At 35.4% G+C, this 18,919-nt stretch overlaps 1 protein-coding gene and 1 long non-coding RNA gene across 18 annotated transcripts in view; one reads left to right on the top strand and one right to left on the bottom strand.

Annotated features, from left to right (window-relative positions):
* The window catches only part of LOC107998941 (myelin regulatory factor-like protein), a 47,031-nt gene that overhangs the window by 3,858 nt on the left and 24,254 nt on the right, over positions 1–18,919 (bottom strand). The window contains exons 1-17 of one of the 17 annotated variants that reach the window (XM_062082923.1): positions 16,309–16,552; positions 7,074–7,167; positions 4,969–5,166; positions 4,615–4,706; positions 4,203–4,528; positions 3,600–3,863; positions 3,340–3,518; positions 2,930–3,146; positions 2,538–2,696; positions 2,108–2,437; positions 1,724–1,983; positions 1,288–1,635; positions 1,035–1,206; positions 898–973; positions 677–789; positions 330–583; positions 2–230 (exon numbers count right to left, since the gene is read on the bottom strand). In XM_062082923.1, the coding sequence (XP_061938907.1) occupies positions 2–230; positions 330–583; positions 677–789; positions 898–973; positions 1,035–1,206; positions 1,288–1,635; positions 1,724–1,983; positions 2,108–2,437; positions 2,538–2,696; positions 2,930–3,146; positions 3,340–3,518; positions 3,600–3,863; positions 4,203–4,528; positions 4,615–4,706; positions 4,969–5,166; positions 7,074–7,167; positions 16,309–16,441 (3,444 nt within the window). In that variant the 5' untranslated portion in view covers positions 16,442–16,552. Of the gene's footprint in view, position 1; positions 231–329; positions 584–676; positions 790–897; positions 974–1,034; positions 1,207–1,287; positions 1,636–1,723; positions 1,984–2,107; positions 2,438–2,537; positions 2,697–2,929; positions 3,147–3,339; positions 3,519–3,599; positions 3,864–4,202; positions 4,529–4,614; positions 4,707–4,956; positions 5,167–7,073; positions 7,168–16,308; positions 16,553–18,919 lie in introns of those variants that run through there. The other 16 variants (XM_062082920.1, XM_062082919.1, XM_062082924.1 and 13 more) reach the window with 16 other exon arrangements.
* On the top strand, positions 7,874–9,239 carry LOC133667066 (uncharacterized). Its single transcript, XR_009832188.1, has 2 exons — positions 7,874–8,111; positions 8,505–9,239. It is a non-coding gene; the product is annotated as an uncharacterized LOC133667066 (long non-coding RNA).

Here is an 18,919-nt window from a genome sequence, read left to right as displayed (position 1 = left end):
CCTCTTGAGGTTGTACAGTAGGTATCCGAAACCTCAATGTTCTCCTGAGATAATGAGCAACATCAAGAGAAAAAGATTGATCTCCCCGCTGATTATTACTTTCAATATCAACCTTCAATTGAGTTTGTTGTTGCATTGTATATTTCCGGCTACACATTAAAGTTTCGTCAATACCAGGATTCGTTGATGAAGAGCATTGTTGCACTAGTTGTCCATACCAAGACATTCCACTAAAATAGAAATTTTAAAAAAATTAACCATAAAATATATTTTTATTTCATGAGAATAAAAATTAGAAAAATTAATTAAATTTTATATAGAAAACTTACATAAAATGTAATGTAAGTTGAACATCTGGCATGTATTTGGATAAAGGAATGATGCAAGATATATTATTTGGTGTATCTTGGGAAATTGCAGAGCAATATTTTTGATCAAGTGATGTATTAAAGCTTTCTGCCACTATCCACAATTGTGGTTTTGGTTCTGGTGGTAATGATCCTGCAGCGTTACTAGCAACTTCCGTCCAATCTCCACTACTGGTTTCTCTTCTTGTTCTTTTATGTAAATACTTATAATTATTCTATAATAAATATAATAATTAATATTATCATATGATTAATTTTTTATATTTTTTAGAATATTATCTTTAATAAATTTAGGAAATATCTATTACTTCTTTTACAAGTGTTTGCGTGCTTGGATCGGATGGACTAATACCATTTTGGAAACTTTTACTTATTTTACGTTTCTCCTCATAAACATTTAATGGCTGTTCTATATGATCTGCTAAAAAATTGAATTAAAATTAAAATTTTATATACATTAATTAAGTAATATTTGCTATTATATTCAAAAAATAAATATATGTATGATAAAATGTAAGATAAAACTTACAAATTGATTTTTTTTCTGGAGGATGATCTGGTTGAGGATCCTCGAATTGATGAATTTTGGCTGTACAACAGAATATCTGAAACATAATATTTATATTAAAATATAAAAGCAAAAAATTTAATGTAGAAAAATCTTACTTGACATGGATTTTCAAATTCGCTAAAATGTCTGGGACAATTTGATGGTCTACCCAATGGAATTGGACCTTTATTTACAGATGGATCCACTTCCGATCCTTGATCGTTTTCATCTACATTACTAGGAATAGCACCGGCACCACTTTTACTTAACCAATTTCCAGGAAATTCACTAAAATAATTTAATACGATACATTAAAATATTGTAAATTAAAAAAAAGGAAAAAGGAAATATAGGCTTATATTTACAAACCTATTCTTTTCAAGTTTTGGCTGTGGTCCAGAATGACTAATAGGATACCAAGTAATTTCTTGAGAATAAAGTTGCTGTTTCGTGTGAGGCGCTTGCGTGGAAAATGCATTCGTTTTCACGGACAAACTACTATCGGAACCTCTACTATGGGATCCATGTTTAGTATACAAAGACGATAACGTACTGTCTAACAACGAATTATATCGAGAATCATAATTAGGTGTACTTGATGCTGTTGATGGATGAGCTGGTCTTATAGCCAACATTCCATTACTAGCTACCGCTGTCCATTCAAGGCTACTACGTTTTTGATATTCTAAAAAGTATAATGTCGCCATTGCAACTAAGCTGAAATTTAAAATTATATCGATAATAATCCAAGTATATTTATAAAATATAAAAATAAATTTAGAGAATCAGAAAGAATTTTAATTACCAAAACGCCATGATAAGAATAAGTATAACAATTATAATTTGGATAAATTTATTGCTGCATAGAAATTCATCTTCCCGCTCGCTTTTTTTCCCTTTCCCCTGTACAGTGGCCTTACTATTGATAGAGGATGAGTATTTGTTACTTGATATACTAGAGATTGTACTAATCGAACTTTTCAGACTGTCTCCTCTTTTCAACTTCGCTAATCGCTTGTTTATTCGTTCCAATTGATCAATGCGAGTTTCTAAACTATCTGTTACCTGAAAGATTTTATAAAATCTTAAAGCAAATCATTAGGAATTAAAATAAAATCTAAACAAAACGAAGATAAATAACAAATTTAAGAAATGAGAATGAAATATAAAAATTAAATAGAAATCTTACTTTACACAGTTCTTTCACAGCACCCACATTCTCCATGAATATCCTTTCTTTGTTTACCATAAGGAAATTTTCGATCCTCTGACCATTTGGAAGAACTATGTCCCCAGCTGGTAATACAGCTTCCGGTAATATTTGTTGCACTTCCTGCGCTATGACACCCGTGTCTTCTTGCTGTTTGATACCTAAACCAGAATGCTGTGCAAATTCCGGTGCATATCTGTAACGAACCACTCTCAACTGTTGCACGTTCCGCAATTGTTCACGCGTGTCCACTTCCTGTACATTTTGCTTTGCACGTGCATCACTGGGTTGGACAATATGGCCAGTCACCTGTGAGTATTCATTAATAATGTTTCCTTCCAAAGTATACTTCCTTTATGAAATCATTATATCTATTAAAATAATAATTAATTAATAAGTTAAACAATACCTTCATGTTGCCATGAATAACTAGAGCTTCGTCAGGCCTGTCCGTATTAATTCCCACTCGACCAGCATGATAAACGCTATCCGGTGCTGCTCCTCTTTGCCAACCACCTTCTGCACCTACGCCACTACCTTCAGACTCGAATTGACCAGGATTACTTGCCTATATTATTTTGAATACATACAATAGAATAAATTTTTCTTTGATTTTTCATATTTTTTTAAACAAATGTCAAATTTTATTTAATAAATAATTTAATAGAAATTAAAGTATAAAGATTTTGTTAACTTTTCTATTCAAATTTAAGATATTAAGCATATTACATTTCGCTTTTTCCATAAAAAATAAATTTTCAAATTAAATCTGAAGAATATAGTAATTAAAAGTATAATTACTCTAACGATTATTCTCTCCGATGCATGAGCTACCACTTGGTAACTGGCTTGATCAGCAGTGTGAGCGTGGAGGCCAACAACTAAATGGAAATATCTTTGATCGGGATTCGGTTTCCCTTTCTTTCGCATATTGTTGCTAGTTGTTTCGCTGAAGTGAAGACGGCCAACGGTTACTTTTGTAACACGCTCGCCGCCTAATTCCACCCTGAAAGCAGCTCTACTTTAGTGTAACGTAACCATTTTATAATTTTCGTTTAGAAAACGACTAGAAATTTCGCACCAAAGATTCCGAAATGTTTGCATGATAATTTCTCATATGTGATGTAAAATGTTGAAACAAAAAAAGAATAATGAATTTTGATAACAGTTTGTACATGGATTTTCACACGTTCGCCTATGCAACTACTTACGTCACCGGATGAAACGGTTTCTTGCTTCTGTCGCTTTGACTCTGCTCGACTCTGATCGTTTGTGTCGGTGACTCCACTTTGACACCGTAGAAATGCAATTGAAAGCTGCTTATCTTTTTCAATCCTTCACCAGTACGGACAAATATCGCTTCACCTTGAAGCTGAGCATGGCAAGTAATCTAAAAAATATTGATAAATAAAATGAAATGGAATAATATAAAGAGAGCATCATGTTCGATATTATTCTTTTAAATTTTTACCTGAAAATGATTTTTCTTCTGACACACGAACGCGTCGTCCGAGTTGCTGAAATTGAATCCTTTATCCGCATCCACCCGATAATGGGGCACTGGAAGTTCTTTCAGATTATGATCACAGAGAACATGCCAGGATGTCTGCTGAAAGGGATGAAATCGGATACACTGGTAACTGGCGTCTATGTAGCTATTATCCGTCACTTCATCGCCATCGAGAACTGCACTGCTACTACTACAACTGTGTTCTACAGTTCCTAGTTCAGGTTCCTGAAAAAAAGCATCAATATATATAATATTATTTCAAGAGAGGTTTTAATTTCTAATTGAATCTAATAAAAAAAATATTTATAAGTACAAAAATATATACAAAAAAAAATATATATATATTTAAAGCTAATAATATATACATACATATGAAGACCACAGAGGTGATTATTTTATTTTTGTTGATTTTTTTCACTACTTAAGAAAAAATTCTTCAGTAAAGCATACATAATTGAATGTAGAGGAACAAAATTAAATTTATCATTTTATATTCCTCCGAGTCTTCGCATGATACGTTTCTAATTATTTTAGTATAATCATGACAGTAAAAAAAAATTTTACTCGTTGCACCTGCTTCACATGGACAAGACCATCCTGGCTCAATTTTCTCTTCTTGGGAGCAGATTGTAGCGACGAGTACAACGTGTTAATGTTACCAGGACTATGCTCGTGCGGTAAGGGCACTAAAGTCTGACCTATTTGCTGTTGCTGAGATTGAATATTGGGCGTTCCTGAGGTGAGATGAGATGTCAGCACTGTATGAGTTAATAGCATCGGATCCGTGGAGGATGTTAAGGTTCTTGGCGAGGAAGGTAATAAATTTGGAGCATAATTTGCCTGATTCCCTTGGTGGTGGAGAAGCATTTCTTGAAGAGCTACCTTTTGGTCTGCAATTTCATTTATGCAAATTAATTAATTTGATCGAATCATTTGATAATCACTTGGTCTTTAACAAAATATTTTCTCAACTTACGCGGTGAATGTACATGTTGGGTATCGTTGTGGCCTGGTGGAGAGTATGGTGGCTCGCTACCACTGTCTGGTGGGCTTTCTGGTAATGCATGTCTGAAACGTAAGTATCGTATCACGAACGAGCACAAAAATATTTGTATACTTGTTTCAACAATTTTTCCGCATAAATTCTTAAAAATTGTAACGCTTAAAGAACACTTGTACACATATTATATATATAAAAAAAAAAAGAAAGGTGCATTAAACCGTGATCAGCTTACGAGTATTTAAAGACTTGTAAAGTCTCGAATGACTTAATCCACGCAAGGTTGACATTCTAGCCTTTGGACTAAACTCGACTTACGGGTGAACGTACGATTGCGGATCCTTGTAAGCGGCGCCGTTTGGTACGGTGGTGGTAGCGGATGTGCACGTACTCGAGACCGGATGACTTTGGGTAATCGGCGATGGCAATCGAGACGGTGGTTGTTGAGTGGTTGCCGCCTCCACACGACCACCGTGAGTCGTCGTTCCACCCCCGTTCTCATTGTGGGCAAGGGTATCCGCGAAATATCTGCGAATGAAAAAATTTAGAATAAAGGCAAAAGTGAGAAATAAACGAGTGGAATGTTACATTGATGTACAAAGATTTATAAATTTTAAAATTGATCAAAATAATTATAAATTTCGAATTTAATTATAAGGTTTACGTTTATTATCTTGTGGAAAAAATGCAGTTATAATTTCTTGTCGATTATGCTTGCAAAAATTTATACTTGTATAACGATCCTTTTTTATTTATGGAATAATTATTTAAGGATTGTTAGAAAATTACATTTAATGAGTCAATCTAATATCAGTAACTATGAAAATTACCATTGATAAATTGATGTTATTAACCGATTGCTCGTAACTCGATTTATTGCCTCTATCAACAGAAAAATTTGATTTTGGGTTTTTCATCATGAGTTTTTCCACGAATTCCGTTTTTATAACAATCCGAATAATGATTTACGTTGAATAATACATACGATTATATATTGTTGATAATTATGTAATTATCCTGTCAAGATTTCAAATCTACAGATTCTTGAAATTTGTACCAATTACCATTGAATATTTTCTTACCGGCTTGAAAATAATTAAGTTTTTCTTTCTTTTTCTTTTTTTTTTCCCCCATTTCATTTCTTTTAAATTTATTCGAAAGAATTTTATCTTCCATCCGTGCTGAACGATAATTCTCAAATTTATACTATTCTCTCAACAACTTTCTCTCAACATCTCTAGCTTAAATTAGAGGCGTTACGTACATACATATAATAAACATTAATTTTCGATTTTAGTTTCGAGCCACACCGCAATATAAATCACAGAATAAATAAATCACAGAATAATAAATTTCTAAAATCCGAAAACTGTATAAATACTTTCCCGAAATGAAAATTCTTTTTCCTAAATTCTGAAACCTGCAAATTTTCAAGTGCCTCTTTTGAATCTTCCAAATTAAAAATCCAAAATGAGAATTATCCGAAGACTCGAATCCACGTGCTTTCTCCAACTTGGTCAAACTTCCCTGGTGGCGTTCTTGCAACAAACGCAAGAAACGCGGAATAAAAGCAAATAACGGTCAATCTCCATCGGTTTTAATCCCATTGACCCGCGCGACGCAACAAGGGATCAAGGGTGAAGAGCTTCCATTCGATCCGTGAATGAAATCTGTTCCTGAGATCAGCGCGGGGCCTTTAATGGGACGAGTGCGTTAGGTTGGATTACCAGTGCCTAACACACCAACCACTGATTCCATCAATTCCGTCCAGCCTGTCTCTGTCATTATATCATTACACCTCGCCACCGCATGATATCTGTCTGCTTTTTCCACGCACACTCCCACAAAACTTACACGTGTCTATTCGAAAGCGTCCGCTTCTCGCGCCGCCATCTTTTTTTTTTCGATTATAACGCGCGTTTGAAAATGCGACGGAAAGATGTCGACGTTCATCTTGTCTCGATAATTTTACGAATTTTATTCGTCGCCGATTTTTAATGAGAAATTGTAAATCGAAGAAGTTGGAATGGATGGAATTTTGCATAAACGCGCATAAATATTGGCGATCCAAGTCGTAAGGGTCGGAGGGAAGTCAAGTAAAGATTGATAAGCATTCGATGTGCATTCGATTCGCGACAAATATTACAAATACGGGCACGTGCTCGAGCGAGCGATGTAGGCGTTAACGATGGCCTCCGATCGAAGTCGAACAAACGTTCTCGTTAAAACAACAAGAGAAAAGAGAAGGAATGCAGTATATTCTCTATTTACGTAAACCAATAGAAAATAAAATTCGATACGTGAGGAATTTAGAAGGAAAGAAGTCTTGGGAAGATTTTTTCTTTTTTTATCCATGTTGGAAAGTTTTTTTCGGTCGATGTTAATCAAGGTTCGAGAGACCGGAATGAAGGTGTATTTTTACTTAAATTACTCACGTGGCCGGTTGTTCGCTGTCGCTGTTGATAAAATCTTCCAACTGCGAGAAGTCCAGGGCCTCATTGTCTATGCCTCCGACGAAATCGCTCCGACCTGAATAGAAGAATCCAATTTTAATTTCGTTCCACTTTTTTCACCCACCAATCGCTAATCTGATAATGATTTGGCCTTAAAAATTTCGCGATAACGTAAATACCGTTTAAATATACGTCTCCAATAACATCATGATACGATATGAAACAAATAATATTATACTAGTATATTAATTTTTACGATTCCGAAAATTTTGTAAAAGTTATTCAATTATTCTATATTTCTGTCACGAAGAAAAGAAACGTCATAAACAATTCCCGAAATTCGTGTTCGAGTGAGTCATTCTATTATAATCACTTATGTTAAACACATAATTAGGAAAGTTTAAAATTAAAATTAAAATATTCCATCAAAATATTTCCATGCAAAAAAAAAAACAAAAAAAGAAAGAAAGAAAAAATAATATTCATCCTTATTAATGATATAACAATTTCGATCACGATTTCGATCTTACTTCAAAAACTTTCAAACGCGTTTCTCTAAATTTTATTCTCTTAATTAAATATTGTATCGGTAAGTAAACGTTGGAAACGACGCAGCATAAATGCTACGAACATCCTCGTTTACAAATCTCAGTTATTTCTCTAGCTGCAAGGCCTATAGGAACGAGGATGCAGGTAATTCAGATATTCTGTGAGAAAGAGAGAGAGAGAGAGAGAGAGAGGAGGGGGGAGAGGGAGAGGGAGAGGGAGATCCGCGTGGGAGTAACGAGGCATCGCAGGTGAGAACAACCAAGAGGCATATATATTTCACCTCGAGGTCTTCTTAAAGGTCTTTCGGCCGAAGACGCGTAAAAGATTGATTTCGAAATCGTTTCGACAATAAAGAGATTTTCTTGTTGGAATTCTACCACGTTTGTTGAAGAGATATACAAGAGAAAGATAGAGAATAATTAACGCTAGAATTATCGATTTATAAATATGTGTGATTATGATTAACGGCGTGTAATTATCTATTAAATAATTTTTATTAATATAATACAAAAATGTGGAGTAGAAATAACAAATTTGAAGATCCAATCTATTTTCACTTTTTTTCACTTCATTCCCATTATTTCTATATAATATTTAAGGGGAATTAAAGCAGTTACGCGTCTTGAGAGGAAAATAAATAACGTTGAAAAAATAATTATATTTTATGTCGCGAGTCAATTATATTATTTTCAATTTTTCATAGCCAATAAATTTAAATAATTGCATTAACGCGTAATAATATTTTAAGATACGAGATATTTTATTCGCAAACATAATATATATCCTACTCTTCTATTGCCCGGTATCTGAAGATTTTATTATCTTTCGGAACAGAAATAGATTGAATAAATATTTATTTTTTAGCGTTCGATTTATGTTCCGCAATCTGGGGTCAATGGAAATTTCAAACGACGAAGTTCAATGTGGAAAGAAACTTTCGAGTGAAAGGTCAGCGGATTTTCTAAAGCGTAAACGTAACGTTTCAAGAGGTGACAAATTGACGGGAAATGCGGACGGCCATGAAAAATCTCGACGAGATCGAAAGGCTCGATCGAAACGTTTTCATTGGTCTTAGAAAAAGAAGAAAAAAAAAAAAGAAAAAGATCCGTCATCGTATCTGTGTACATAATATAATATAATTACAGCTCACACGACGAATTATTTATGTATTCAAACAAGATTGTTTGCGCAACTTCGAAATCCAACGAATTCGATTTAATTATTAAAGCGAAGTAGTATCGGGAAGTTCAAAGAACTTTAATCGAAATAAGAAATTTCAAAACAAGAAAAGATTGTAAATATTTGTGAAATTTATATTGCTGTTAATGAGAATGTAATTTTAATAATAAAGAGTTCGCTTTAACGAGCCAACAATGAGAGAAAGTGCGAACTCATTGAATGGGAAGAAATTTCACGGGCAATTGGCACTCGAAAGATCTAGCCAAAGGATCAACGTACCTAAACAGCCACTTAAAGACCGTTCAACGAAAAATCGAAATTCAAAATTCCAAGTGATGCTTAAAATCCCCCTCGTAATAATTTAAAATTATAATCTCGAATAAATATTACTTGATATAGATGATAATACATATTAGAAAATTGTTTCTCTCACGATTAATCGAAACACGTATTGTTAACAGATTCGAAATAATTTAATATTATTACGTACGGTGATCGCACAGGGAAGAAGAATAAGAATCAGGCCACGTTTCTCAGCTGCAAGCGTAAACGCGGTTGTGTACGAGGAATACAATGTGATCACGCAGCCTGGCCACACTTAAGCGCTTAAGACTTCATGTCAAGTGTCATAACTCGTCGCTTCCGGTCGGCCATTCACGCTCCCGGCAAGTGTAAGGGCGCCTTTAAGACTTGGGCTTGAAAATACGCGTCGTACGAGTTCGCTCGACCCATTAATGGACAAACACGCTCGCCAAACAAATGGTACAATTTTTTCCCTCCCCCTTTAAAAGAGGATGGAGGTAGAGTCTCGAGAAAAGTTTCAAAGAAAGATTTTCCAAAAGATTTTGAAAATTTTTCCAACTTGCGAATTTTTTACGCTTCTCGTATAAATATATTTAAATTCCCGCAAAGTGTATAGTTTGGTTAAATTGGTAAAATAGCCGTGAATGCAGCCGTGATTCGCGACGCTTATAAAATATAAAGACAGAACAAGGACATGCATTGAGGCAGATATTAAAACAAGTTTACAAGAACAGAACCTGTTTATACAATGTCGAATAACAGTTTTCTGGCTTGTCTCTTCCTCGAAACGTTTCAAAGGATTGCAACGGAAGGTGGAATTTGATTAAAGAAAAACCTGCAATCATTCGGGAATCCTCGATAATACGTATACTTCAAACTGCAATTTGCATATTTCCTGTGCAGATATTAATTTATTGTTACCCATTGAATGGAATATCATTATTTATCCTCTACGCGATTACCCTTTTCGAAACACTGTTATTTTATCACGGGGGAATTGGAGCGAGGAATAAAAAATCCAAAAAGCTAGCGGTAACGGGATCGATATCCTTATTTTTAAAAATTTTAGAAAAACCTTTCCCCCTATTTTTTTATTTATTTAATGCCTCTTCTTTCCCTCCCTCTCCCTTTTCTCCTTGATCGATTCTTCGAAAAAAATCACAAGTGAATCGCCGTGAATCGAAGAGGTGAAAGAAGATACGAAGTTGAAGACGCGTGACAAGAATCGTAATGCCAATTCGTCCAAGAGAATGTCTTTCAAACGTACATCGATCTCGCTTTGCATAATCGCGTTGTACGTTTTCGAGGACTTATTCTCATTTAAATAACGTTGTTTTTCGAAATATTGCAATTACGAGAAAATTTAAGACGGTATTGCAAAATTTGTTCAAAATTATCATGGAACTGAGGAGGAATTGGAGGAATAAGTGTTCGCCATTTTGAAACGGTCAGTCAGGCGATCTCTCAGGGGGTATATATAGGCCGAGACCAATATAATATACGCGACAGAAATCTGAGGGGGTGAATTACAGCGGTGGTTGGGCCGTTGCCAACCAATCCCTCCTCCAAGTATCGACCAAACACCGCCCCTGCTTGCAGCAAGATGGACTTAAATCTGAATATTATTACGACGAGCAGTGTAGCGCATGTATATACAGATAAACAAGTATAATTTTAGCCGCAACAACTAAAATGAGACGCAATAGAGTATCTACGTTACCCCAGTCAATTTTTTCCTCATATCTCCGCAGCAACAAGATCTAAATATTTTTTCCATTACGCTTTCGATAATGTTCAATAAAAATTGTATTATTCAATTTAGAGAGATAATGAATAAAGTCAGATTTTCTTTTAAATATCTCACACTTTTGTTAAATATTAAAAAAGGAGCGAGAAACCATTATTAAACCATCGTTCCAATATTAGCAAATATGATGCGCGACTCGCCGGTCGAAATATCTAAAAAAAAAAAAAGAAAAAAGAAGATAAAATCGTTTCAATAGAATAATTAATAAACGACGGCTTGATTTTCATTTTCATTCGTGAGATTTATGGCTCGAACCGTTGAAAATAATATTTTTCTTGAGATATTTAAAAAAAAAAAAAAAAAAAAAAGATTGAAAAAGAACGAGAGAATAATTCTTACTTACGAACGAAACGAGCAAGTTATTTTTAGAATCGACAGGAAACGGAATGGCGTTTGGGAAATAGCGAGTAGAATTTTTTCTTCCATTGGACGAGAGAAGAGATGCGGGATGCGGGATGCGAGGGGCGGAGACGCGTTGGTCGGGGAAAACAATATCATTGTGCGGTGCAAAATCGTCGTGGAAGGATGAATAACTTTCTAAGATAAAAAAAGAAAAAAAAAAGAAAAAAAGATTGTCTTTTTTCCACGGTGAATGGCGGAGCGCACACCATCGGCCACCGAGTTCCACCGAGTTTCACCGAGTTTCTGCCTTTTGCGTAATAATTACATTGTTATTAGAAACAAAGCAAGAGGAAGTCGTTAGGGGACTCTTCGAAACGACCGTGATTGTATATACATATATATATATATATATAAGTCGGCGGTATATAAATAAAATCGATCATACCAAGGAATTATCGATGATCGTTCTTCCCAATATTTTCCTTTTCAATGTCGACATTAATGAGAGAGTGGAGAAAGGGAACGGATCGAATTTCCTTTCCATCCGTTTCGAAAAAGTTGCATTATATACGAAATTAAACGAAATTATTAAGAATCGTTGTCGTAAGCGAAAGAAAAATTTTAACAACGATTAATAAATTATACGATATACGGGAAGAGGAAAAAAGATCTTCAATCAATTAGGATTAATTAAAATTAATGAAGAAAATATACAGCTAGTTATTATTTAATTTTTCCCAATCCTCTCGGAACTTAATATAACTTAATTGAAAATGACGAGACGAAATCTGAATAATAGAAATAGATAATAGAAAATAAATTTGTGCAAAATTATCTCTTAACTATTCGTCGATCGTCTAAATAATGGGTGTAGACAAATAAATTAATTAACTTATCGAGAAAGGAATCGGGATTTCCATGCATACGAAACAAAAGTTGTTATCGTTCTGACCATCGAAACTCCATCGAATCCGAATTGAAGCTCGGATTCCACGGGTTTAATTAACGTCGATGGCGTTACGTCGTTACGAGTTTACATAAGTTCGTGCGCGAACAAGTTCGAATTCGATGGACCGCAGTGGGCGCAACCTTGACTCGAACGATTTCGAATCGGTTCTTTTCAGACCTGACATCGATCTTTCCTTTGATCGCTGCGTTTTCTAGGTCAAGAGTATTTTACTTAATGGCCGCATAATAAACAGAGTGTTAACATGTTTGAGAGCCGCCGATATGTTTGTTCGAACGACTCTATCCTGCAAGCTAAAACAAACGCGAAAATTATTGGGAGCCTTCAATGGATATTTAGAGAGGAAATTCTAATTTCAAAGTTGAAGAATTTCAAATATTTTAATGGATATATCGAATCGCAATGAAATGAATATATTTTAATTATGGAGGATGTGTAACTTATCTTTTCAGAATTTGGTTAATTGTTACGCTTGCGATGATTTGATCTTGGAATACAATAATTTCGGGGTTTTCTCTCTTCGTTCGTTCAAAATTGATAAATCGTACGTGTGATATTGATCGATGTCGCGAAAGAACGTGTACGCGTCAGACATTTGGCGTGAAAAATTTATTGTTTCTCTCGAACGAATGTCGGCTAATTGTCTTAAATGTGCTGTTCCACGATAACGTGGAAGCAGATACGCGTCCCTCTAACGTAAAGATGTTGCATAACGATTAAGAAGAAACATAATTGAGCAAAAAGGTACAGCCAGTTGCGAAGAATCTTTTTGGATTGGATAAATTTCCTCGCGGGACATTTATGGAAGATTTTCGTGTTTGACTGTACGCGTGCACTTGTATGCAATTATTTGTCCGGTAAAAGACGTGTTTACAAATTGCAATAATGTCGACGTAAAACAAATATTGTATTAAGAACGTTAGTTTCTTATACAATATCTATTTTTCTTCTTCTTCTTCTTCTTCTTCAATATGCTATAATTTAAATGATGTAAAGAATGCACATGCTTTATGTTGCAATAAATTAGCATTGTAACATTAGGATTAAGCCTGTCAAAACGAGGTTTCTAGTTTTCCACGTATGATGCAACGATTGACATAAATCATTTACAAAAGATAAAGGTTGAATTTTTTACCTCTCATTGCATTGATTCGTTGTACTAATTCTCGCCATTTTGAAAATCTTTCGTTATCATTTCGACGATCCAAGTTTAATCGTCGTACGTATGTCGAATCGTAATATTTTCGTCAGGAAAATTTTGCTTACGAAATTAAGGAAAATGGGATTTTGGATTTTTGCTTTTGTCTCGCGTGACGCAAATCAGAAAGTTTTATATGCAAATGGCCACGTTGGCCGATAAACCGTTGCCCGGGTTTACAGAGAATAGAAAAGTCATGATTTTAATTGCAACTCGTCAGGTAGATAAAAGTTGCCACACTTTTGTTCGACTCGGTTGATCGAGCCCGAAACGATGCAAAACGGCTCGTGTATAAGCACGACCATGCCGACTTTCTCCGACAAAGCAAATAGAAATGCGGTGTAAAACGATCGGTTCGAATCGTGTCGCCTCTATGAAAATTAGCTCACTTTCGTTCGTGGTCGTAAAAAGTTCGCCCGTTATCCACGGAACTGACAATCATACTAATTTCTCGCGACAAAAATCCACGGCAATATAAAATATATCGTGATCTAAAACGCATTTTTCGCGGAGAGAACGTACGAAATATAAATAATCGCTTATAATAAACCGAACACTTTTCTACGTCCTTTTTATTTAACTTAAACTTCCTAGGAGGAAGGACTCTTTTACGACGAAATTTTTTTAATCTTTTCCTTTTTTTCTTTTTCTCGAGAAGAGGAAAAAGATCGGATAAAAATTTTACGGAATCTTCCAAGAATCTTCGTAATATAAAGTAGGATAACCACTTTCAAAAAATATTCGTTCAAAAGTATTCCACGTCCTCTTTCATCAAATTAAATCTCCAAGTTCTGAAAAAATAATAGAATTGGAAAAACTTGATTGGAAACTACGCTGAAAGCAAATAGTGAAACGATCACCTGTCGCTGGAACTAATTTTCCACGGAATCGTTTCTCAACCAGCTGACCCGTAAGACAACGATACCCGTGCAGAACCGGAAGAACGTTTAAACGGAGGAAGTTAATCGAGGCGAATCGACGATTTCACCCCCATTTAATCGGCAGGGTGGGCGAGCACAGCTGGTGAACTGGCTAAACGATCGGGGAACGCCAAGGTTCGAACGCAAGTTTTTTTTCACGGGCAATTACAGGGGTCACGGAGGGATGGACTGGCCACAGACAGGTGTTGAACCCCTGGAGGGCACGCAATCCGAGGGATTTTCGCCGATAAACGGTGTGCAACGTTCAATGCTCGACGATAGGTGTCGAGAGGGGTTCACAGAGGGTAATCCACGGAGACATCGATGAATCTGGGCGAAAATGTGAAACGAAAAATGTGCCGTGATAGAATTCGTGGAAACGCTGTATAATTTTGTGGGATGTCCATTACGAGCGTCATTAACGATGGATAATTATTCATAATCGACGTCGTAAAACCGTAGGTCTATTTTTCTAAAAGGGGTTCACGGGGGATAATTCACGGAAATTCGGATAAATCTGAGCGTGATCGTGCAATAAACGATGCACAATTAAATACTCGTGGAAATTTGTATAATTTGCAAATACAATAAAACATTTTATTGTGAGAATTCTTTAGTTAGATAACTGTTTAATTAAACTCGTTAAGCTGATTTCCTATTGATATGTAAATAATGATAAATCTAAAGGTAGATGCGCAAAATAATATTTTATTTTCCTTTCTTCCTTATACGCGCTTCTTCTTTTTCTGTATAAGTGAAAAGGTTGTTAAATCTTATAAATTGAAGTGTTAATTTAGATTCTTATAACTGCGAAAGAACTTTAGAAGAAATTATCGCGATACGTTAGGAAGATAACATTAACCTTTCATCCCATGATGAAACGGCAGTTTCAATGTACACACGCTTTCTCTCTTACTATTTTTTTTTCTTTTTTCCTCTTTATATTTCGAATCTTAATGGAGTTTAAGTTAAAACGAAATATATATATATATATATACATATATATATATTTATCATCCTTTTTGGTAAATAACTTAGAAATCATACGAGTCGAAAAAATATAATTTAACGATATCGTAAAAATTACTAGGTTCCGTAAAAAAAAATTATTCTTCCGTCATTACCATTATTATTGCTTAGAAAATGACTATAGCATGTTACAATTCATTTTCAGATATTACTTCCCGGAAGTTTCGGCAAACGAAGATAGCCACGGATCGCTATTACGATCAAAATAAAAAACATTTCATTAATAATCGGAGAAAGTCTTGGTCGCACGTTTCTCCATTGTTCAGCCATGGAATAATTGAATTCTATAGAAACGTCTTTAAATTACAGAAAACACAATTACATCTTTAAATAATAGAAAACACAATTATAGAAAACACAATACAATTATCATTATGCCACGATTCACCGTATTATACATTAAACACAACAAAATAATTTCTTTTTTTTCTCCTTCTTTTTTTCTTTTTCCTTTTTTTAATTTACCTCTCATTTTAACCTGAATATCATTATTTAAATTATTCCAACTATCCCCGTCCCTCTTGCTCGGAAACATCCTCTCTCTATTTATTATTATTACACCACTTTCTCGCCACGAAAAAAAATGATAAACGACACGCAACGTGATGATTCAAGTTTTGCCATTCGATTTAGTGCAAAACTCGATGAGCCATTCGGCTCACAGTTACATAACGCGATACATGCAAACAATACAACGATCTCGCGAAAGAATAATTTAACAGGAAGTTACAACAACGAACATTATACATATATATATACATATTACGAATCCAATTGACTTAAAAAAAAGAGAAAAAAAGGAAAAAACCAAATTATAATATTACCGTATCAATGCAAAATGGAATTTCTCGCTTCTAAATATATCTCGACGATCTCAATTTTCTTCTTCTTTCAATTTAAATTAATTTCACGGGTTAATTTACCTGAAACGGGCAACAATCGACGAGCACCGGCCTGATTAATCCCAGAATCCTCGTGATGATCACCCTGATGATGATGGTGGTTCCGCGAGTTTTGAACAGGATCGGCGGGCTGCAGAGTCCACGGGAACTCCATGACGGAAGAAAGTCGAATATTTCGAGGGAACACCCTCGTGGAAAAAGGATCTCGCGGATCAGGATCACACGAAAACACTCGATCACTACATAATTACTTATCCAAAAATCGCAATCCTTGGTTGGAAATCCGTAAACCACTCTGCTCTTTCCATAACGAGCGACCGTGTCCTCCAAACGGAAAAGCGGAAGGAAGGAGGAAGGGAAAATTCCTAATCTCTCTATCTTCAGAAGAATCTAATTCTCATAATTCTCCCCGAATCGTAACACGGACGCATCGCGAGTTTAAATTTTCGTCGACTTATATCGTATCAGTTGAAGAAATTCGACGAATGGAAATTTCAGCGAAATCTTTTCAAAACATCGTTCAAAGCATCGTTGTTGCGTTTGGTCGCGAAGGATCCAGCAGAGATCGATAACGATATCTCGAAGGAAGAAGGACAAGCTCGAGGAGGAGGAGGAGGACGATGGCGGCCCTTGCTCTCTCGTGGCGATACGAAACGGCATTATCGCGGCCCTCCTAGTATCGACGAGGGTCGCTCGTGCCACCACCATGTTTCTGGTATTATAGTGGGGGGGTTTCGACTGGAGGGCGGCGCTTAAGCGGAACGAGAAGGGTTGCTCTCGTGCTACCCCCTCGTTCGCATGGCCTACAATCTTTCTTCTCTCTTTTAATCTTGCGATTTTTTTTTTCCTTTTTTTTAATATAAACAATGGCGCAGATTTCAATTTTTAGATTTTTTTTAGAAAAGAATCGGTCGGAGAGTAATTCTCCGGGAGAGAGAAAGAGTTATTTCTTTTGTTGTAATTGAAGAGGAATTTTCCAGGGGAGAGGGATTGTTTCAAGAGTCTTCTTATTTCTGCACACACTTCGAGCGTTACAAATTTACGATTGTTCGTTTTATTATAATGATAAAGGAGGAGGGAGAGGAATCGTAAAGAAAATCTTTTCAATTTATATTTGAAGAAATATGTAATGATAATGGGTAGGGAAGAAACGAACAATCGCGGTGGCAAATGAAGAATGGATGGAAGAAGAAGGGTTTCGCTTGATTATATCGGGAAATCGTCGTAAATTCTGTGGAATGAGAGGCGGTTTGAAAGATGGCTGCGCGTTAAAAATCGATAAATCCTCGTAAACTCGATGACTTCGAAGAAATCAACGACATCTTCGACGGCCAATTTGCATTGCATTATTCGCGACGTGAGCGTAAGAAACGAGGTATTTACGATCTTCTTGTTTCGATTAAAAAGGATGAATTTTCACGAAGATAACGGATGAAAAAAATTTGTTTTTCCGTTTAACAACGTGTATGCATAATTGTTCTTGTGCGTTCCTCTCTTATTATTACTTTTTATTATATCACGCAATATTTGTATCATCGTCGCGTTTAATTTCACGTAATAAAATCCGCACGTCTTCGCGTGTCCCATCGATTATTATCGTCCACTGCGATAATTACAATCTTTCGTATTAAAAATAACCGCAGCCTTGGCGATTTTCCGCCTTAAGCCGCGAATAACACGACGAAGAAGGAGAGGAAGGGTTATCGAGAAGGCGTCGAGAGGAAAATTTTAATTCGACCCAATGTCTGTGAATCGATTCGTGAATTCGTTCGAGGGAGAATTGAATCGATAAGTGATGAAGAAAGAGAAACTGGGAGAAGGTATGGAGCGAAAAAGGTAATGGAGCAGCACGAACAACCGTTGTAAACTTTGAACGTTGTTTCCATCGTCGTTTAAAAAATTGTTTCGCAGCAATTACGTCTTACAATAGTAATAATTGTCATTATTTCATCGCTCCTCGGTAAAAATATGCGAGGCATGAGATGCGAGAAGAAGTTGTCAGTTTTATTATACCAATGATGCATTCATTTTAATTGCAAACTTCAGAATCGAATTAATCGGAAATTACCGTACATTTTGAATATTTAACGAGATACGAAGACACAGATCTTCCTTGCTTAAATTATTTTATTTAAAAATCTGAAGTTTTATCTTTTTTCTTCTTTTTTTTTTTTTTTTTGCCTCGTTCGAAGATCTCCTTTGAAACAGGCTTTCGAGTTTAAAAGATTGGATCACAATGATCGGATTGATACGGTTAATAAATTTTATTATTATTACTTCTTTTTCTTTTTGTGCCATGGAGACGCAAGTTCTTAATTTCATTTTAAAAATTACGACAAACGTACAAAACCGAGATATTTTTAAAACGGGAAATGAGAAAAATAAATTGGATAGAAATTGTTCTAATTATAGAGTTTTTATTCGCGTTTTCGAGGAAACATGTTGTTCCTTGACAGAAGTGAATTTCGAAACGGGACGAGCGACATCGATTACCAATTACGGTCGCTAATGGCCCAGCATTTAGAGGTATCCGCAGTGCACGAACAACTCGATGACACGAGATCCACAAATAAATTCGTCCGTTCGTTCGTTAATTCGAAAACTCACGAATTCGATCGCGCAAGTGTAATTG

This window comes from Apis cerana, linkage group LG12 (assembly GCF_029169275.1).
Source record: "Apis cerana isolate GH-2021 linkage group LG12, AcerK_1.0, whole genome shotgun sequence".
NCBI classification, from domain to species: Eukaryota; Metazoa; Arthropoda; class Insecta; order Hymenoptera; family Apidae; genus Apis; species Apis cerana.
Note: the sequence above shows the minus strand (reverse complement) of the source record. Positions and strands in the feature narration are given on the sequence as shown.